Below are 21,509 nucleotides of genomic sequence, written 5' to 3'. Positions count from 1 at the left end.
CCGGACGCGGGCGGGACGCACCCCGGAGGCACGATTTCCTGCCTGCGGTTTCTAATGGGAATAAACGGGGCGCTCCCCAGTCCCTGCTGTGACCTGGATCCTTCTTTGGCCAGCGTCTGGGGCTAAACATAGGAAAAGCGAACAGGGTTTATCGAGCGATTTTCAGCCCTTCTTCCTAGATTTTTATTATGATCAATATCCCTATTTTGGGCTTCCCTGGGGGCTCAGTCACTAAAGAATCTGCAATGCAGGAGACTTAGGTTCAGTCCCTGGGTCGGGAAGATCCCCTGGAGAAGGAAGTGTCAACCCACTTCAGTTTTCTTGCCTGGAGAATCCCATGGACAGGTGAGCCTGGCGCTACAGTCCATGGGGTTGCAAAAGTCCGACATGACTGAGCGCCTACACCACCACCATCCCTATTTTACAAATAAGAAAATAGAGGCACGAAAATGTTAACAGACTTAACACGTGGGAAATAGGATTCAAACCTGGACGTTGGATCCCCAAAACGGACATTTCAGAAATCTCTCTGGTGGCCCATTGGCTAAGATGCCAAGCTCCCATTGCAGGAGGTCGGGTTGGATCCCTGCTGAGGGAACTAGATCCCACTCTGTGTGTCTGTGTTCAATATAGCTCAGTCATGTGGGACTCTTTTCAACTGGAAATCTTTGCCATCTCATGGAGTACCAGGCTCCTCCGTCCATGGAATTTTCCAGGCAAGAATACTGGAGCCGGTTGCCATTCCCTTCACCAGGGGATCTTCCCAACCCAGGGATATAACCAGCATCTGGGCTTCTGCATTGGTAGAGGGATATTCTTTACTGCTTAGCCTCCAGGAAAGCCCTTAAGATTCCTCTAACTCTAACCCAATTAACAATTTGCATGCTGCAAATAAAGATCCCACAGGCTGCAACTAAGACCTGGTGCAACGAAATAAACAAAATAAGAAAACCCCACATTTTTAGTCCCTAGGTTAGTCTGGATAGAGGGGCAGGGCTTTTGGCAAACAGAATAATTAATAGAGCCCACTCAGCATAATTGCCCGCCACCATTAAAGAAAAAAAGAAGTCAGTGTGTTCACCAGTAGCCTTGCTCAACAACACTCCAGAAGCTTTCCAACCCTCCCTCCCTCCCCATGCCACCAGCTTACCTTCTTCCTCCCAGTCTCCACTACACACAGGAACCCCTAAACTGCATGGAGGGTCCCCAGTTACAAAGGATAGGCAGGCAATCACCACCTCCTTTGGCTCCTTGGTTAATGACAGTTCTGGCCAGTGGCTTGTTTCTGCCCAATACAGCTCAGTAACAAATAGGGGGCCACCCCCAATGTGGCAGCTGGTAATTGGTACGTAGACTCCATCCTTCCATCTGTTCATTCTTCCCACCAGCTAAGAGACAAGGTCCCAGACTTTGCACTCCAGTGGACAAGAGGGGCCAATATCTACAAGACTGTAATGATGGAAATGTTCTCTGTCTGCCAATGTCCAGTATGGTAGCCACAAGTCACATGTGGCCACTGAGTACTAGAAATGTGATTAATATGAGTGAGGAACTGAAGTTCTACTTTAATTTTAATTAATTTCCATTTAAATAGCCACACATGGCTAGTGGCTATCAGCCTGGATAGCAACAGCTATAGAGGATGAAGTCTTTTTGTTCAGTCAGGCAATCAGCTCAACAAATATCGGGTTCCTTCCATGCGCCAGGATTGTTCTGAACACTCGGAGATCAGCAGGGACAAGACCAAGCTTCTATCCTCACGGCACTTGCAGATAGCATGAGGAGACAGACGGAAAACACAAAAGATCATTTATTATGTGAAATTTCAGATATTTTTATGAAAACAATGATGGCCAAGTCATGGACAGAAAGGGATTCATGGGTGGAGGCTTAAGGGAGAGTCTCTCTGATGTCTCAGCTGAGTTGGGATCTGAATGATCAGGAGTCAGACCTGTGAAGAGCTGTGGGAATAGCAAGCCAGAGGAATGGCAAGTGCAAAGGCTCTGAGCATGGCAGGTTGGTGTCAGAAGGCCAGCAAGGCTGATGCACAATGGGGGTGGGGCAGGAGGGAGAAGCTGGCGTGAAAGTGCTCAGTCATGGTGAGGTAGCGACGGCCGGGTCTTGAAGAGCCTCCTAAGCACTGCGAGTTCCCATCCGTGGAGAACTGAAACCAAGGTTGACCCAGCCCAGTGCACCCAGAATGTTCCTGCAGAGACCTTGAGGGCTCCCTCAAGTGCCTGATGCATTGCTGTGGTTGGGGGGAAGGGAGGGTAGTAACATCCAGCCCACAGACATCCTTCCTCTGCAGAGCATCAGGAGACTTGGGAAGGGGTCTGCCACTTCTCTGCCTTCTCTCCCACTCCAAGACCAGTTTGTTTTTAGATTGTATCATTTGTCCCCAGAACATCTGTGACTCCCTCTTCTTACTCCGTACTCCTAAGCTATATATATCTCTGAACATATGGAAAACTATAATACAATATGGAACTTCCCTGGTGGTCCAGTGGTTAGGAATCCACCTGTCAATGCAGGGGACACGGGTTCGATCCCTGATCCAGAAAGATCTCACATGCAGCAACTAAGCCCACATGCCACAATTACTGAGCCTGAGCTCTAGAGAACCATGCTCCACAACAAGAGAAGCCACCGCAGGGAGAAGCCCAAGCACCACAAGGAAGAGCAGCCACAGTCACCGCACCTAGAGAAAGGCTGCATGCAGCAGCAAAACCCCAGCGCAACCAAAAACAATTAAAAAACTAAAAGACAGTCTCACAACCAGGATTTTTTCCACTTTTTTTTTTTGGTGGTAATATATACATAAAGGGGCTTCCCTGTGACTCAGCTGGTAAAGAATCCACCAGCATTGCAGGAGACCTGGGTTCGATTCCTGGGTTGGGAAGATCCCCTGGAGAAGGGAAAGGTACCTATTCCAGTATTCTGGCCTGGAGAATTCCATAAAGTGAAAGTGATAGTCACTCAGTGGTGTCTGGCTCTTTGTGACCCCCATGGACTGTAACTTGCCAGGCTCCTCTGTCCATGGAATTCTCCACTTTAGATATAGCACTGTATTCCTCTTGATAGATATTTGAATTATTTCCTCTTTTTGGCTACTGTGAAAAACGTTGCTCTGAACACAAGTGTACAAGTATCTGTTTGAATCTCTGCTTTCAGTCAACCAGGATATTGACCTTGACACAACCCATAGCTCTTTTTCAGATGTCCCTAGTTTTACTCTTGCTGCTAAGTCGCTTCAGTCGTGTCCGACTCTGCACGATCCCATAGACGGCAGCCCACCAGGCTCCGCCGTCCCTGGGATTCTCCAGGCAAGAACACTAGAGTGGGTTGCCATTTCCTTCTCCAATGCATGAAAGTGAAAAGTGAAAGTGAAGTCGCTCAGTCGTGCCCGACTCCCAGTGACCCCATGGACTGCAGCCCACCAGGCTCCACTGTCCATGGGACTCTCCAGGCAAGAGTACTGGAGTGGGGTGCCATTGCCTTCTCCAAGTTTTACTCTTACTTGTATACAAATGTTACATAATGAAAGAGTAAAACATGAAAACTTTACAAACTGATTTTTTTTTTTTCATTTAGCATGATTTCTTGGAGAGTCTTCCAAGTTACTGTGTGTATCAGTAGTTCGTTCCTTTCACAGCTAAATAGTAATCAATGGTTTGTACTGCACTTAGTTTAACCATTCTCTTGTTGAATGACAGCTAGGCTAATTTTAGTTTTGGGCTATTAGAGATAAAGCTGTTATCAACATTCGTATTCAAGTTTTAGTATGAATGTAAGTTTTAGCCTCTCTGGGATACATGTATACCATAGTATACAGTATGAATATCACAGTATAGTCTGTGGTATGGATATACTGTACTTTGGTTAACCATTCACCTGTTGAAGAATGGTACAGATTGTTTCCAGTTTGAGCTCTTATAATTAAAGCCGCTATAAAAATTTGTGTACAGATTTCTGTGTGAACATAAATTATCATTTCTCCAGTTTAAAAAAAATGCCCAGGAGTTCAGTTGCTAAATCATATAGTAGTTGCATTTTTAACTTTTGGGGGGGGTTTATAATTTATTTTTGGCTGTGCTGGTCTTCATTGTTGTGCCTGGGCCCTCTCCAGCTGTGGCAAGTGGGGGCTTCTCGTTGCAGTGGCTTCTCTGTCCCTGAGCATGGGCTTCAGAAGGTGTGGTATGCAGGCTGCCAGGCTCCAGAGCACAGGCTCAATAGTTGTGGAGCTCCGGCTTAGCTGCTCTACCGCACTGGGATCCTCTAGGATCAGGGATCGAACTCTTGTCTCCTACATTGGCAGGCAGATTCTTTACCACTGAGTCACCAGGGAAGACCACATCTTTAATTTTTAAAGAAACTTTCAAACTATCTCCAGAGTGGTTATACCATTTTATATTCCCACAAGCAATACATGAGTGATTGACCTAGTTTCTCCATATCCTCATCAATATTTGATATTGTGACTACTTTTTATTTTAGCCACTCTGATTGGGATGTAGTCATATCTCATTAAGATTTCATTTGCATTTCCCTAATGGCTTCTTGAGAAACCTATATGCAGGTCAGGAAGCAACAGTTAGAACTGGACATAGAACAACAGACTGGTTCCAAACAGGAAAAGGAGTACATCAAGGCTGTATATTGTCACCCTGCTTATTTAACTTATATGCAGAGTATATCATGAGAAACGCTGGGCTGGAAGAAGCACAAGCTGGAATCCAGATTGCTGCGAGAAATATCAATAACCTCAGATATGCAGAGGACACCACCCTTATGGCAGAAAGTGAAGAGGAACTAAAAAGCCTCTTGATGAAAGTGAAAGAGGAGAGTGAAAAAATTGGTTTAAAGCTCAACATTCAGAAAACTAAGATCATGGCATCTGGTCTCATCACTTCATGGCAAGTAGATGGGGAAACAGTGGAAACAGTGTCAGACTTTATTTTTTGGGGCTCCAAAATCACTGCAGATGGTGACTGTAGCCATGAAATTAAAAGACGCTTACTCCTTGGAAGGAAAGTTATGACCAACCTAGATAGCATGTTCAAAGGCAGAGACATTACTTTGCCAACAAAGGTCCATCTAGTCAAAGCTATGGTTTTTCCAGTAGTCATGTATGGATGTGAGAGTTGGACTGTGAAGAAAGCTGAACACCGAAGAACTGATGCTTTTGAACTGTGGTGTTGGAGAAGACTCTTGAGAGTCCCTTGGACTGCAAGGAGATCCAACCAGTCCGTTCTAAAGGAGATCAGCCCTGGGTGTTCTTTGGAAGGAATGATGCTAAAGCTGAAACTCCAGTACTTTGGCCACCTCATGCAAAGAGTTGACTCATTGGAAAAGACTCTGATGCTGGGAGGGATTGGGGGTAGGAGGAGAAGGGGACGACAGAGGATAAGATGGCTGGATGGCATCACCGACTTGATAGACATGAGTTTGAATGAACTCCAGGAGTTGGTGATGGACAGGAGGCCTGGCATACTGCAATTCATGGGGTCACAAAGAGTCGGACACAAATGAGCGACTGAATTGAACTGAACTGAACTGAATGGCTAACTACGCTAAACATCTTTTCATATATTTGTTTGCCATCTGTATGTCCTGTTTGGTGAAGTGTGTGTTCATGACTTTCTGCCCATTTTGTTTTTGTTTTTTATTTTATTTTATTTTTTTGGCCTCATCACGAGACTTGTGGGATCTCAGTTCCCCAACCAGGGACTGAATCCCTGGTCACAGTGAAAGCACTAAAGTGCAACCACTGGACCACCAGGGAACTCCCTGCCCATTTCTAATTGGACTGCTTGTGTTTTCACTCTCGAGTGTTAAGAGAGTTCCCTATTTCTAGATACTGGTGTTTTTTCAGATACGTGGTTTGTAAATATTTTCTCTGAATTTTTAGCTTTTCTCTTCATTCTCTTAACATGGTTCTTCACAGAGCAAAAGTTTTCATTTTGATAAGGTCCAATTCATCTTTTTCCCCTTTATCAGTCATGCTTTTGGTGTCAAGTCTGACAAGTTTTCGTCTAGTCCTAGATCCTGAAGATTTCCTCCTACCTTTTTTTTTTCTTTTTTGTTTACAAAAAGATCTGTGGCTTACAGATCTTAAATCCCTCCACCAGGGATGGAACCCGAGTCACAGCAGTGAAAATGCAGAATCCTAACCACTGGACTGCCAGGGAATTCCCTCCCTTACTTTTTTCTAAAAGTTTTATAGTTTTAAATTTATATTAAAAAAATTATATTTAAGTCTGTGATCCATTTTGATTGAATTGGGCTTCATGCAATTTCACTCTATGCATGTAGGGCTTGGTATTCAGCAACAACTCCAGATCTGAGGGGACCACTATGCAGATTTCCAGAGTTCTGGCTCATGGAGACACTGGCCAGAAAGCCCTGCTCTTAACCATTACACATACTGCCTCTTGTGTAAGGCAGAGTTTGTGCTGGGTTTGATCAGTCATTAATCAGTTACACTCACCAAGTACCTAACTATAGGGAAGGCCTCACAAAAAATGCAAAGAGGAAGACTTCTGTCTTAGTCAGGGTCTCCAGAGAAACAGAACCCACAGAAAATATAAATAGATAGGCAGATAGATAATAAGGACCTGGCCCATGAGAGTATAGAGGGCAAGAAGTCCCAAGATTTGCAAGATGAAGACCCTGGAGTCAATGGCATATACAATTCCAATCTGAGTCTGAAGGTCTGAGAAACAGGAGGGCTGATGATATAAGTTCTAGTCCAAACTAAGTCTGAAGACCAGAGAAGACTAGTGTTCCCGTTCAAAAGCACTCATCGAGAGAGAGAATTCTCCCTTTCTCAGCCTGTATTCTTGTCAAATTCACTCGATGATACCCACATTAGGGAGAGAAATCTGATTTACCCAGTCTAGCAATTCAAATATTAATGTCCTCCAAAAACACCCTCACAGACACACCTAGAATGTTTGACCAAATTACTGGGCTCCCCATGGCTCAAACTGACACACAAAAATTAAACCATCACAGCCTCCTACTCCAGCCCTATCCCCCAGCCACCCCACATGAATCCAAAGTAGTGATTGCAAACCTGTGTAAACCCTAGAGATCAAGGCTGGTGACTTGAGCAACGGGATTGCACAGCGACAAACCACAGTGCTGCTCTCTCACTCATGACTCAACCATTCACCCCTCAACCCCTGCCTCTTCTGTCCCTCCAGCTCGTCAACGAGGAGCCAGGAAATCGGCTGCCTCCCCCTACCCTTGGTTTCCAAGCTTTGGCTCAAGTTTTTGACTCAACCTGGGGAAACATCATATCCCAGATCAAGCCTGGGCTTGGAAACAAGCCCTGATTTTCTCTGTGTCTGGAGGTCCAGACTTTGGAGTTGGAAACCCCATGACAATTCAAGTTCTGAATCTTCTTGGCAGAAAAGAAAGGTTATAGGATAGAGGACATGAGTGGGCATGGCAGGGAGAAGACTCTGAGGGAGGTAAGTGGGGGGATAAAGGAGCTGGGAGCTGGCAAGGAGAAGAGATTGGGAGCTGGAACGGCCTAGAGCTAACAGATTGATCATCCTAAAGTGGAATCCGGCCCATAGAAATCCTTGCTTAAGTCACCCAATATTTGCAAAACATTTGAGCCCAATATTCAAACAGCATATGTTGCATAAATTTTCCAGCATCCTTGACAAAACAGACGACATAGTGACCGTGGACCCACATCCTCACGTGACAACTGGCTGGAACTGTGAGCACTGCCCTCTCCAGACAGAGTTTACGACCTTTGTCTCCATCATTCCCTCCCTCCTTCACAGCTCAGTTGGTAAAGAATCTGCCCGCAATGCAGGAGACCTGGGTTTGATTCCTGGGTTGGGAAGATCCCTTGGAGGAGGAAATGGCATTCCACTCCAGTATTCTTGCCTGGAAAATCCCATGGAGAGAGGAGCCTGGCGGGCTACGTCCATGGGGTCGCAAGAGTCGGACACAACTTAGTGACTAAACCACGACCACTCCCTATTACTTCACCCTGATACTGAGGCCGAGCATCGCTTGTCATTGAGCACTGAGCCAGCACTGTTCTCATTCCCAACCTGTCTCATAGTTTATCTTACCTGCCTGGCCTCCTCGGGCACCTTTTGACCTTTTAGCTAGACTGAACCCTTCATTTAACAGAAGCAACAAGCTCAGAGACAAGACGTGATCTGGTGACAATGTCAAGCGGATCGGAGGCAGAACCAAGACCAGAATTCCAGTGCCTCTTTCTTCTGGGGATCTCTTTGGCCTGAATCTTCAGTGTATGTCCCCGTGGCAGTGGCCAGAAGATCTTTCCCTCTGAGGCACTCAGAGGGACACTGAGACCTAGACAGCCATCAGAACTCCCTTCCTCCTAGTGGCCATGGGACCCAAGATTAAAAAGGAGAAGGACCTGACTGGTTGTACAGGGTGAGGGTGGGCTGGCGGGCAGTCATGTGATCTAGACATGCATGCCCAAGTGGCAGGAAGTTGTCCAAAATCAGAGCTAACTTGGGAGAGGTGCAGAACTCGGGGTGCCTGAAAGGGAGCCAGAGGTATTGTGGGGCTCAGGCCAGGAGGGAAACAAATGTCCTTACTGTGGCCACCCAGATCCTTCCTCCAGAACTGGCCACTTCTGCCTTTGGAAAGTGTTTCACAACGTGCCTGTGTGTTAGGACAGCTGAGGATGGGTAAGAGGGCGTGGACCCGCACAATCGCCACTGCCTAGAGAGGAAGCACGGGCTTGCCATGCCCGTGACGGGCTGCCCGGCACGCCAGCCGCTGAGTGCACAGAGAGTGCCCAAGTCTGTGGTCCTCATGTCAGGTGAGCGGACCCCTCCAGGGACAGAGCTTGAGTTGGGGTGTGATGGGGAGAGCCAGGGTGGGCAAGGGAAGTCCCTGCTGCATCGTGAGAGTCTGGATCTCAACCACAGTTCCATACACCAGCCTGGGGTTGGGCTCTTCACACCTCCAAGGGCAGAGCCTCGTCTCTCTGAACCCGGAGCCCTTGCAGCTTCCTTGGCTCCCGCAGGCGGCAGGGATACGGCACGTGGTGGTGTCAGTATCGCCTCCTCGGAACCCATGTCCCTCTCCACATCCTCCATGGAGAGAGAACTAGATCTGGGAATCTCTGCCCTCCCATGGAAGGAGGGAATCCTGAAGGCTCCACTTCTCACGTCTACTGAGTGTCTGGTCCATAGGTGGAGGTGATGGACCCAAGATGGGAATGAAGGGCTCTTATTCGGTGGGGCCTTCATTTCTCTTCTCTGCCAGGAGGAGGTGGGGGAAGAGGACAGATGGCTTTAACCCTGGGCCAGCACAAAGAGGCAGGTCACTCACCAAGGCTCATGGGGCCCTTTGCAGGTGACACAGGTCCCCCAAACCAGGGAGGGACCAGATATGGCTCCATCTCCAGCCCACCCAGTCCAGGGCCACAGCAAGCACCTCCCGGAGGGACCTACCTAAGTGAGAAGATCCCCATTCCGGATACAAAATCGGTGAGAACGCTGGAGACTTTCTGGGGTCTTTCAGGATGTACCGGATCATGCGGGATCTCACCAGCCTGGGGAGGGAGGTCTCCTGAAGATCAGGGCCAGTCCCTCCTGGCTCTGAGCAGCTGTGACAGACAGTGGGAACTGGCGCCCTCCTGCTTCTGTCCCCAAGTGCTTAGCTCCGGCGCTTAATTTGTCTAAAAATTACCAAGTGGCTTTTTAAATGAATCTCAGCTCTCCTAGGAAGGGGAAATGACCTGGGATGAGTTTGGGTTGCAGCCTCAAGGATTTGTTGTAATATTTAAGTAAAGGAAGCAAGACAAGGGCATGGGGAGAGGTGAAGCCGGCAGGCTAGCTTCTGGGACAGTGCGTGTGTTACTTGCTCAGTCATGTCAGACTCTCAGCGACCCCATGGACTGTAGTCCACCAGGCTCCTCTGTCCATGGGATTCTCCAGGCAAGAATACTGGAATGGATAGCCATTCCTTTCTCCAGGGGATCTTCCTGACCCAGGCACCAAACCCAGGTCTCCTGCCCTGCACAGATTCTTTCCAGTCTGAGCCACCAGGGAAGCCTAGGACACATCATCCTGCATTTCCAGAATCTTCAGAGAGACTCAGGCTCCCCGAATGGGGGTGGGGAGACCCTCAGCTTGGTGGACTCCAAAGAGGAGGCCCTGAGGTCTGAGAAGGGGCTGTGAAGGGAGGAGTTAGACCAGGGAGGTCTGACCCAGGAAAGCTCCCCTTTGGGCTCTGAGGATCTGCTGAGTCAGAGCCTGCATGAGGGGGTCAATCAGGTGCAGACTGCAGAACTGACCCATCCAGACAGCTGATCTGCCGTGACTCAGCAAATCCTAAGTCCTTCCCACCCCATGTGCTCCACTAACCCTCTAGGTAATAGCTCCAGGAATGGGGAATCGAGGGCAGGGCTGGCCAGCGTGGGCCCCTGAGCCTGGAAAGGTGTCAACTGGGGGCTGGCCAAGGCCAGCTGGGCCCACCTAAGACCCCTTATTCCACTCCCCTTCACAGGGTGCATTCAGCCTGCGGAAGCTGTGGGCCTTCACGGGGCCTGGATTCCTCATGAGCATAGCATTCCTGGACCCAGGAAACATCGAGTCGGATCTTCAGGCTGGGGCTGTGGCTGGATTCAAAGTGATGCAGTCGGGGCATCATGGGGAGGGCAGTGACCAGGCTAAGTGGGTGGAGACCCCCAGCTTTGCCACAACTCCCCAGAGTGGCCTGCCTGGCCAATGTTGCTGGGAACAGGTGTTAAGTTCAAATGGGCCAGAAAAGGGTCTCCAAGGCAGCCGTGCCAGAATGTGGGGTGTAGGGGGCGTTGTCTTCCAGCTTTGTCTCCCCCATCCTCTCCCCAGTGAGTGTCCTAGGTTAGAAGGTCCCAGCAATTTGGGGGTTATCAGAAACTAGTCCCTCTGGCTGATGGCCTCTCCCTAACTTCTCGCAGCTGCTCTGGGTGCTGCTGTGGGCCACAGTGTTGGGCTTGCTCTGCCAGCGACTGGCTGCCCGGCTGGGCGTGGTGACAGGCAAGGACTTGGGCGAGGTCTGCCATCTCTACTACCCTAAGGTGAGCTTGGTGCCCCTGGACAGGAAGCATCTGTAGCCTCAAAATCCCAAAAAGCCATTGAAAGCTTCGATGATCAAATAAAAATATCATCTCAAGTGGTGCATTGCAAGTCCACGCGATAGATCAAGCTGAGGCTCAAACGAATAGAACGCAGAATGAGAGGGACGCTAGAGGTATCTTGCTCTTCTTACCGAAGAGGACATTGAAACCTGGGGAAGTGACTTGCCAAAGAGGAAAAACAGGGAGGGGGGCGGGGCAGAATTGGTGCGGAATAACCATTGGCTGGGGTGGACACTGGGGACTTGGCTGTTGTCAGCGTCCAGGCAAGCAAACAGAAATTATACCACTGGATCGGTCAAAAGTGTCGAATACAGGATGTAGTCCCAAAGGTGTTGACAGAGCTGAAGGAGCAAGAGAAGGAGGTGTTACCCAGAGATCAGAAAGCTGCTGGACAGAAGCCGGAGGACCATCATTTGCTGTCGAGTTTCTAGAAACATTGCCACCACTGCTGATTGTAGCCCAAACTACGTGGTGCCCTTGCTGGGGCCAGCTCCAGAAACAGGGGGGAAAAGATCTCTACCTGTTTTTTAATTTTCCTTAAATATTTCTTACTGTTGACCTAAAAGAGATATTTTAGGTCAGATATTTCTCCAGCAAAGATGGATTTATTCAGGATCAGCAGAGAATGATAATTCAGGGTCTGTAGCCATGGGGAGCCGCCTGCAAGGTCTCTACACAGCAAGGGAAGAACACTTTTATGGAAGGAAAAGGGAAGTTGGGAGGCTGATAGCAAACAAAGAGTCCATGACTTTTCAGCGCCCAAGTCCTTTCCAGGAAAGAAGAGTCTTCTTTCTCTTGGGCTCTGCTATCTTTGAAGGGTGTGGAAGCTTCCCCTTCTTATCTCCCGACTCTATTTAATTGAAGTTTCTGTTAACTAATTTTACACATGAAACGACCATGGCACCATGAAGCCAACTGGCAAGGCCAACTTGCAAATGTAGTTTGCAGGCTTCTAGCCCAGGCATATAGTGAGTGCAGGACTGAGACAAGAGACAGCCTTGCTGACGGGATTATGTCCTCCCCCAGGTGCCCCGCATTCTCCTCTGGCTGACCATCGAGCTAGCCATCGTGGGCTCAGACATGCAGGAAGTCATTGGCACAGCTATTGCATTCAGTCTGCTCTCAGCCGGACGGTACTCCAGAGGGGCCCTAGTTCTTCAGCCCAGGGCTGGGAACAACTACCGCTTTCTCCCCAGGCCTTCTATTTCCCCCTGACCACTTCATTCTACAGTCATCTCTAACTCAGTTATTGCCCAATCTGCCAGATGGGGAAACAGAGACCCAGATATGTAAAGCGACTTGCTGCAAATCAGACAGAGGCTTCAGTACTCAGCCCCAAGCTTCCTACCACGCTGGTCCCCCGCCCAGCATGGAGGTGCCATTTTAGGTCTCCAGCACCCCGGCTCCCCTCTCCCTCAGCCGTCTGGGCCCCCTGAGTGCCTGCACCCCAGAGGTCCCATTCCACATTCTCCAGCCCTGAGGGTGGGAGACCCAGACTCCTGAACTGGGCTAGGCTGACCCAGGCCACTCTGGTTTCAGAATCCCACTCTGGGGTGGTGTCCTCATCACCATCGTGGACACGTTCTTCTTCCTCTTCCTCGATAACTACGGTGGGTGTGTGCCCCTCATCCCCAGCGGGACTTGGGCGAGGAGGGGGCTGGCAATGAATGTAATGGTGCTCTGGTGAACTGGGAGAAGGGCTCCGAGCAACCTCGCTCTGCACGGCCTTGAGCAACTTAGACTAGTGTTTCTTCATCTACAACACGCAGATACTACCACAGAGGTCACAGGGCTGTGGGGAGGATTCACTGCGATAACACTGGTCAAGCCCGGGGCACAGTGCTGGAACAAAGTGCTCAGGATATCAGCCATTAATAATTGCTTAAGTTACAGTTTTGGTTTGGGTTGGTTTTTGTTGTTGTTGTTGAGCCCCTTTGCTCTCACCCTAGGGTTGCGGAAGCTGGAAGCCTTTTTTGGATTTCTTATTACCATAATGGCCTTGACCTTCGGCTATGAGGTGGGAAGCCAGAGCCATAACAGGGCCCTGCACCAAAGCCACCCTACTCTGCCCCATGCAGAGCCCGACGGGACAGGAGAGAGGACCTTAGCCATGCCCTACCCCCGCCCCACCTCACCCCCCCCATCTCCCCACCCCACCCCACCCCACCCCATTCCCTCACCACCCTCCCCACTCCACCAGTCCCTCTCCCCAACTCCAGCTTCCGGAAGTGGACTGGAGGGTAAGAACGGAGGCTCAGGGGTGGAGCCAGGCCTAAGGAGGCTCCTCCCCACAGCACGGGAAGATTCCCCTGGAGAAGGGAAAGGCTACCCACTCCAGTATTCTGGCCTGGAGAATTCCATGGACTACAGTCCATGGAGTCACAAAGAATTGGATACGACTGAGCGACTTTCACTCACCCCACAGTACGTGGTGGCTCGGCCTGCTCAGGGAGCACTGCTTCAGGGCCTGTTCCTGCCCTTGTGCCCAGGCTGTGGCCAGCCCGAGCTGCTGCAGGCCGTGGGCATCGTTGGCGCCATCATCATGCCCCACAACATCTACCTGCATTCCTCCCTGGTCAAGGTGAGCACACCGGAGGGGAGGGAGACATGCTCTCTCCCTTAGAGCCACGCTGGCCCCGCCCCCAAGGCTGAAGCAACGCCCCTTCGACTCCTGCCTCTCAATTTAGGAGGGAAGTGAAACACTCTTTATTCAAAATATAATAATAGAGAGAGTCTACTGTGTGCTGGGAGCTGAGGATCAGTGAGGGAAAAGATAAGTCTTCTGGCTTCTTAGAGCATGCATTCCTAGTAGGGGAGGCAGCCCATAAGCAAGTGAACAGGAAAGGAAAGAAATGGACTGTGAAAGATGCTCTGCAGGAAACGAGACAGAGCAGCGCGACGGCGGATGACTGAGGAGGGGCTCCCCTAGAAAAGGTAGCCAGTAAAGGCCTTTCTACAGCAGTGCCTTTTGAAACATGAAGGATGGGAAGGAAGATTAGGGGAGAAGGGCCGGCAAGTGCAAAGGTCCTGAGACAGAAACAAAGGACTATCCCAGATTAACATACAAGGGGGCTTTAGAGAGAACGGGGTTTGGGGGACGTAAGCAGACTGTGAGGGTAGAGAGTTCTGGGACAACTCTAAGGGGCTTCGATGCTTCCATCCTTTTACCTTCGCAGTCTCGAGAGGTAGACCGGTCCCGGCGGGCGGACATCCGAGAAGCCAACATGTACTTCCTGATTGAAGCCACCATCGCCCTGTCTGTCTCCTTCTTCATCAACCTCTTTGTCATGGCTGTCTTTGGGCAAGCCTTCTACAAGCAAACCAACCAGGCTGCGGTGAGGCACACCCCATATATGCATGCCCCTCAAGTTCTGCAGGGGACTCCAAAGAGTGCAGCTAAGCCCTGTCAGTCTCTGTCTTGCACTACAGGCACTGGTAGGGGAGGGAGTCTTGACACTGGCCTCTGTCTGGGATCCCCTTTCCCACCCCACTGGGGAGACACAGCTGCCCCCTGTAGGCTTGTAGAGGGTCAGCCCCCACACCAGGGGCTCCAAGGCACACACATCCAGGGGAGGTGATGGCGGGGGGCGGGGAGCTGAGTCTTGGAGGACTCAGCATTCCAGCTGCACCTGAAGAATGGGCAGGATTTGCCCAGCCAGCTGTGGGGAGAACCTTCTGGGAGGGGGTGCCTGCCTAAGGATGAGTGTGGGGTTGGGAATATGCAAGCAGTTTCTTCTCCTGAGTTTCTAGTGATAGTTTTCATTACTAGCAGATAAAACTGTCATTCAGTCAGCAAATATTTAATGAGTGTTTGTTAAGTATCAGCCAGTGTATGAGACCATGGGAATACGGCAGCCAATGATACAAAGGCCTTGCCCTGTAGATTAACTTTGAAGGCAGTGAGCAAACTGGAAAAAAAATCAACCAATCAGTTGACTGATTTCAAAGGAAAATGTGAACAATGTTGTAAAGAAAATAAAGGGGGTGATGAAACATAATTGGGGGTGTTGGGGGGAGGGGCTTCTACATTAGCCCAGGTGGCCAGGAGAGGCCTCTTGGACGAGATGGCATTTGAGTGGACTCTGAAAGAGAAGGAACCAACCAGCTCCTCCCTGGCTTTCTGGGATTTGGGACCTGGGTCTGTCTCAGTTTTGGGGTGGATTCTATCCAGACGCACTAAAAGGGGTTGATGGGGTCGGAACAGAATAGTCAGGACTCAGGGCACACAGGCACTGTTGGGTGCCTTGCTGTGTGACCTTGTGAGGTCATGCCTCTCTGTGAGTCTCTGCTCCTTAGCACAAGGAGAGAGATCTAAACAGGATGGCAAACTATAGTCACACGTTGTCTTCGAGACCAACCGAGTCACAGGGCTGTGGGAAGTGGGTCCCAGGTAAGGGAGACGGGCCTGTGGGTTTGCTTGAGTCACTGCCAACCAATTGTGTCTCCGTGGTAATGCCAGCTCTCACCATCAAAGAGAAGCTAGAAACCAGGCTTGTAAATTGTAAATGTTGTCAACAAATTCACATTAAAGAAAAAAATTTGTTGGCCAAGCAAAATATGTCGGGCTGGATTCAGACTGTGGCCCACCAGTTTTCAACCCTTGCTCAAGGCTTGGAGGTCTAATTTTCCAGTATTGAGTGTGTGCCTCACATCTCCTTCCTACTGCCCGGTGCCCGCAGTTCAACATCTGTGCCAACAGCAGCCTCCACGACTACGCGACGATCTTTCCCAGGGACAACCTGACAGTGGCCGTGGACATTTACCAAGGAGTAAGCAAGCCAATGGCAGGGCTGGGGCTGGGCGAGGAAGGGCTCCCTCCGGCGGGACCCTCGCCACGCCCACTTCGGGGCGGAGCCTGAGTGAGAAGGGGGCGGGTCTATGGGCTGACCACACCCCTCCTTCCAGGGCGTGATCCTGGGCTGCCTCTTTGGCCCTGCAGCCCTGTACATCTGGGCCGTGGGTCTCCTGGCTGCTGGGCAGAGCTCCACCATGACCGGCACCTACGCGGGACAGTTTGTGATGGAGGTGTGGTTGGGCCGGGCCGGTGTCTGAGCACAAGGCAGACCACTCAGGACTCGGACATAGGCCTCCTTGATCCTTAAGGCAGCCCAATGGGTACCCTTATAAGCCCCACTACACAGATGAGAGAACTGAGATTTAGGGAGGTGAGGCCTGAGACTCACTCAGGACTAATAGGAGCCTTTGCTCCAAAACCGTTTAGGCTTCAGCAATCACCTGTAGGGGGAAAACCTCGCCCGCAATTTGCCCCCATCTATCCCCTCACCACCAACTATAGACAGCTTTCCCCATTTCAATGATGGAAAAAACAGAGGGTTCCTGGAGGCATCAGATGGGCTGAGGGAAGATGGAGGATTCCTCCCCTGGAACCCCAGTCCTGCATCCCACCACCGAGTTCCCCCTGCATCCCCCAGGGCTTCCTGAAGCTGCGGTGGTCACGCTTTGCCCGAGTCCTGCTCACTCGCTCCTGCGCCATCCTGCCCACTGTGCTCCTGGCTGTCTTCAGGGACCTGCAGGACCTGTCAGGCCTCAACGACCTGCTCAATGTGCTGCAGAGCCTGCTGGTGAGCCTGCGGGCCCTACCACCTCCTCCGCCCTGTGGGGCCAAACAGGAACCACAGCAATCCCCTACCTCCCCAGACTCCCCCACCTCCCAGGCACTATTCTAAACACACTTTACCTACAAGGTTCTGGTACTACCAATAGCTGCCCCAGGGTGTAGGAACTTCCATTATCCCCATTTTGCAGATGGAAAAACTGATGCATGCAATTAAATGACCAATGGCACCCCACTCCAGTACTCTTGCCTGGAAAATCCCATGGACGGAGGAGCCTGGAAGGCTGCAGTCCACGGGGTCACTGAGGGTCAGACACGACTGAGCGACTTCACTTTCACTTTTCACTTTGATGCATTGGAGAAAGAGATGGCAACCCACTCCAGTGTTCTTGCCTGGAGAATCCCAGGGATGGGGGAGCCTGGTGGGCTGCCATCTGTGGGGTCGCACAGAGTCAGACATGACTGAAGTGACTTAGCAGTAGCAGCAGAGCCAGGGGGCTTCCCTGGTGTCTCAGATGGTAAAGAATCTGCCTGCAGTGCGGGAGATCTGGGTTCGATCTCTGGGTTGGGAAGGTCCCTTGGAGGAGGGCATGGCAACCCACTCCAGTATTCTTGCCTGGACAATCCCCATGGACATAGGAGCCTGGTGGACTACAGTTTATGGGGTCCCAAAGAGTCGGACACAACTGAGTGACTAAGCACAGGACAGCAGAGCTAGGATGCACACTCAGATAGCCTGGGGCCAGAGCCCCCAAATACTTTCTCCTGCTTTGGAGCCCTCACAACCTTGAGGCTTCCTTGGTGGCTCAGATGGTAAAGAATCTGTCTGCAGTGGGAGATCTGGGTTCGATCCCTGGGCTGGGAAGATCCCCTGGAGAAGGAAATGGCAATCCACTCCAGTATTCCTCCAGAATCACTGCAGATGGCAACCGCAGCCATGAATTAAAAGATGCTTGCTCCTTGGAAGAAAAGCTATGACCAACCAAGATAGCATACTAAAAAGCAGAGACGTTACTTTGCCAACAAAGGTCCATCTAGTCAAAGCTATGGTTTTTCCGGTAGTCATATATGGATGTGAGAGCTGGACTATAAAGAAAGCTCAGCGCTAAAGAATTGATGCTTTTGAACTGCATGGTGTTGGAGAAGACTCTTGAGAGTTCCTCGGGCTGCAAGGAGATCCAACCAGTGCATCTTAAAGGAAATCAGTCCTGAATATTCACTGGAAGGCCTACTGCCAGAGCTGAAGCTCCAATACTTTGGCCACCTGAAGCGAAGAACTGACTTGACTGGAAAAGACTCTGATGCTGGGAAAGGTTGAAGGCAGGAGAAGGGGATGACAAAAAATGAGATGATTAGGATGGCATCACCGAGTCGATGGACATGAGTTTGAGTAAGCTCCGGGAGTTGGTGATGGACAGGAAAGCCTGGCATGCTGCAATCCATGGGGTCACGACTCACTGACTGAACTGAATTGATTTTTGCCTGGGAAATCTCATGGATAGAGAAGCCTGGTAGGCCATTGTTTGTGGGGTTCCAAAGAGTCAGACACAACTGAGAGACTAGCACACACAATGGAAGCAATGGATGTGGAGAAACAGGTTCAGAGTGGTTAGGGGACTTTCCCAAGGCTGCACAGTGAAGCAGAGGGTGACTGGAGCCCTGGCCTGCTCCTCCCCTCCTCACTGTTTTAACGGCAGGGTCCTTCAGCTCCTTCCTTCTGACTCTCCCCAGCTTCCTTTCGCTGTGCTGCCCATCCTCACCTTCACCAGCATGCCCACCCTGATGCAGGAGTTTGCCAATGGCCTGTGAGTACTCCCCAACCCCAGCACTGGGCTTATCGCACTTGATCCTCACAAGAGGTAGGAATTCTCACTATTCCAGATAAGGAATATCTGATAAGATCAGAGAGGTTAAGAAACCTGCCTAGGGTCACATAGCTAGCAAGGGGAGGAGCCAGGACTGGAATCCTGAGCCAAGGGCTATTTCTAGAGCTTGAGCTCCTCCCCCCTCACCTCAGCCCCTACTCTTGCCAAATCATGCCGGTGTAGTGCCTGGCCAGCCCAGGAGGCAGAAAATGGCCAGGGGTCTACACCAGACCCCACAGCCCTGGGAAGCCCTAGTTACCTCCAGGCTGACTGTGGGCCCTGGGGGAGATGCAGCCAATCCTGAATCTCCCTCTCATTTCCAAGGGTGAGCAAAATTATCACTTCCTCCATCATGGTGCTGGTCTGTGCCGTCAACCTTTACTTCGTGATCAGCTACGTGCCCAGCCTCCCCCACCCTGCCTACTTCAGCCTTGTAGCACTGCTGGCCGCAGCCTACCTGGGCCTCACCACTTACCTGGTACTGCTGGGTCGGCGGGTGCCTGGGGGAGGCAAGGAGAGGAGACCACAGATGGAGGGTGTAGCGGGGATGCACCAGGGGCTTCCTCGTAGGTCTTCTTCCCTCATAGCCGCCCCTCCCTCAGGTCTGGACCTGTCTCATCACCCAGGGAGCCACTCGTCTGGCCCACAGTTCCCACCAACGCTTTCTGTATGGGCTTCCTGGAGAGGATCAGGAGGAGGGGAGGACCTCGGGATGAACTCCCACCAGGGCCTGGCCACAGGTGGGATGAGTGGGCACAGTGGCCTGCCAGACAAGGGTGTGTGTGTGTGTGTGTGTGTGGGTGGGTGCACAGCAAGATGGAGAGGGAGTTCTGGAAGCCGGCAACGTGAGTTCCACAGGGACCTGCTATTTCCTAGCTCAGATCTCGGTATTCTTGACTATTAAATGGGGACACCTACCTTGCAATGGTTGTAAATAAGACACTTGAATGCAGAGCCTAGCACTTCAGATTTAAAAACAAAAGAATCCTAATTCCAAAAGTTACTGAGCACTATCACAGGAGTGACCTGACAGATCCACCTCGTCCAGGGTGGGACCCAGGCTCCAAACTGACTTAAAGTAAGAGTCTGAAAATGCTAAATAAATGCTGTTGTGCTTAGCCTCTTCAGTCATGTCAGACTCTTTGCGTCCCCATGAACCGCAGCCCACTAGGCTCCTCTGTCCATGAGATTCTCTAGACAAGAATACTGGAGTGGGTTGTTATGCCCTCCTCCAGGGGATCTTCCCCACTCAGGGAACCGCCATCTCCTGCATCTCCTGCAATGCAGGCGGATTCTTTACCACTGAGCCACTGGGGAAGCCCAAATAAATGCTAAGTAAGTGAAGTAGCTCGGTCGTGTCCGACTCTTTGCAACCCCGTGGACTGTAGCCTACCAGACTCCTCCCTCCATGGGATTGAGTGGGTTGCCATTTCCTTCTCCAGGGGATCTTCCCAACCCAGGGATCTAACCCAGGTCTCCCGCATTGCAGGGAGATGCTTTAACCTCTAAGCCACCAGAGAACCCCATCAAATAAATGCGAATTCACTGATTAATCCAAAAGAGAAGGGAAATGGAGACTGGCAAGCACAAAATCCCTGAACCATCAAGTGTCCCCCGTCCTAGAATGTCTGCCTCTCGCTCCTAATCTCACTGCAGTGGCCTCAGCCTTTCGGTCCCACCCGAAACCCACTTTCCAGGCAGTAAAACGGAGGCATGGTTCTCCTCCCTTCGGGCACCAGGGTCACAAAGAACCCAAGAGTCCATGCCTCCGAGGCCCAATTCATTTGCCATCTCCCCAGGGGACCAGGAGGCCGAGACTCCCACGCCGCGCAGTAGACGCTCCCAGGGCGCTGTCTCCCAGCTCCCCCTAGGGGCAAGGGACGGTCCCGAGCGCCGATACTCCCCGCCTCCAAAGAGGAGGCGGTCACGCCGGCCTCGCGCAGGGGGGCCTCGGAATCCGCCCAGGCTGGAGGGTAGGGGTGAGCTTCGTGGGCGGGGAACCCCCTCGGCCGCAGGGAGCGGCCCGGCGCCCCTTCGCCCCTTGCAGGGACTGCACTTTACAGACGTTCCCTGAGCTGTTTCTAGGCTCCCCCAAGTCCCTCCTCCGGCCTCTTCCAGTCTCTGGGACCCCCCCCGCCGCCGCCCGCCCTCTCAGCCCCGGTGGCGAGCAGCGGCGAGGAGGGGCCGCCAGTCTTTCCCCCTAGATTGAGGTTAGAGTAGGCGGTGTGCCTGGAAGCACCCCTGATTTCCCGGGGATGCGGCGGGCAGGCAGTCGGGCTCCGCGCTCAGGTTGAGGCGCTTGTTTATGAAAAGAATTTCCTCTTTCTTAAAAGGGCAACAAAACAAGTGGGGCCCTCTGAGAGGACCGGGATGGGACAGCTCTGGCTCACCCTACACAACAGTGGAGAGGTACTCAGACTAGAAAGCTGAAGAGGGGATGAATGGGGGCCAGGTAGCCGAGAAAGGGGAGACCCTTTTTCTTACTTCCCGGAGGTGCCCCTAGCTGTACCCCCTGTCCACCTCTTTAAACAATTCTCTAGGCATTAGTTGGGCACTAGGCCTGTGCTGGACATGGGGGAGGGAGGCACAGTCTCTAAACAAAGACTACCTGGAGGAGTTGGGACAGGGGGTAAGTAAACCACAACAAACCGATAACAGTGTCAGCACACCTGCAAAAAGTGAGGCAAGGTCCAGAGATCAAGTACTAGACAGTATTTTGAAAACTGAATAGATGGAGGGGGAGCCCTCAAGAGGGAGGTGAGCATGCCAGGAGTTGGGGTTGTGTATCGGTGTGTGCAAAAGCTAGAGACACGCAACCTTGTTGGGAGTTCCCCAGAGAAACAGGCCGGCTGGTCACATGAGTAGTCAAGCTTGGAACTTAGAACTTGGGGGAAAGGAAGGGGGAGGGGACCAAAGGAAGGAGGAGGAGCCTCGGTAAGCG

At 51.3% G+C, this 21,509-nt stretch overlaps 1 protein-coding gene across 2 annotated transcripts; it reads left to right on the top strand.

Moving 5' to 3' along the window:
• The first annotated feature begins 8,543 nt into the window (after nucleotides 1-8,543).
• Nucleotides 8,544-19,695, top strand: SLC11A1 (solute carrier family 11 member 1). Of its 2 annotated transcripts, XM_040228365.1 has the most exons (15): nucleotides 8,547-8,821; nucleotides 9,361-9,494; nucleotides 10,516-10,638; nucleotides 10,949-11,068; nucleotides 12,155-12,261; nucleotides 12,668-12,738; nucleotides 13,078-13,145; nucleotides 13,554-13,709; nucleotides 14,305-14,463; nucleotides 15,808-15,897; nucleotides 16,034-16,153; nucleotides 16,561-16,710; nucleotides 18,435-18,508; nucleotides 18,893-19,046; nucleotides 19,171-19,695. In XM_040228365.1, exons 1-15 carry the CDS (start codon nucleotides 8,746-8,748, stop codon nucleotides 19,282-19,284), a joined length of 1,716 nt encoding a protein of 571 aa, XP_040084299.1. In that variant the 5' UTR covers nucleotides 8,547-8,745; the 3' UTR covers nucleotides 19,285-19,695. The 2 variants fall into 2 exon arrangements, with proteins under 2 accessions (XP_040084300.1, XP_040084299.1); XM_040228366.1 differs by lacking the exon at nucleotides 18,893-19,046 and having other exon boundaries at nucleotides 8,544-8,821.
• Nucleotides 19,696-21,509: the final 1,814 nt, after the last annotated feature.

The sequence above is a fragment of the Oryx dammah genome, unplaced genomic scaffold (genome assembly GCF_014754425.2).
Source record: "Oryx dammah isolate SB20612 unplaced genomic scaffold, SCBI_Odam_1.1 HiC_scaffold_27, whole genome shotgun sequence".
Classification (NCBI taxonomy): domain Eukaryota; kingdom Metazoa; phylum Chordata; class Mammalia; order Artiodactyla; family Bovidae; genus Oryx; species Oryx dammah.
Note: the sequence above shows the minus strand (reverse complement) of the source record. Positions and strands in the feature narration are given on the sequence as shown.

Excerpts from the sequence above, each read along its gene's own strand:
- SLC11A1 (XM_040228365.1), top strand. The coding sequence starts at position 8,746 with ATGCCCGTGACGGGCTGCCCGGCACGCCAGCCGCTGAGTGCACAGAGA. Across the intron at positions 11,069-12,154 it reads GCCATCTCTACTACCCTAAG|GTGCCCCGCATTCTCCTCTG; the intron begins GTGAGCTTGGTG and ends GTCCTCCCCCAG. Across the intron at positions 13,146-13,553 it reads CCTTGACCTTCGGCTATGAG|TACGTGGTGGCTCGGCCTGC; the intron begins GTGGGAAGCCAG and ends CTCACCCCACAG.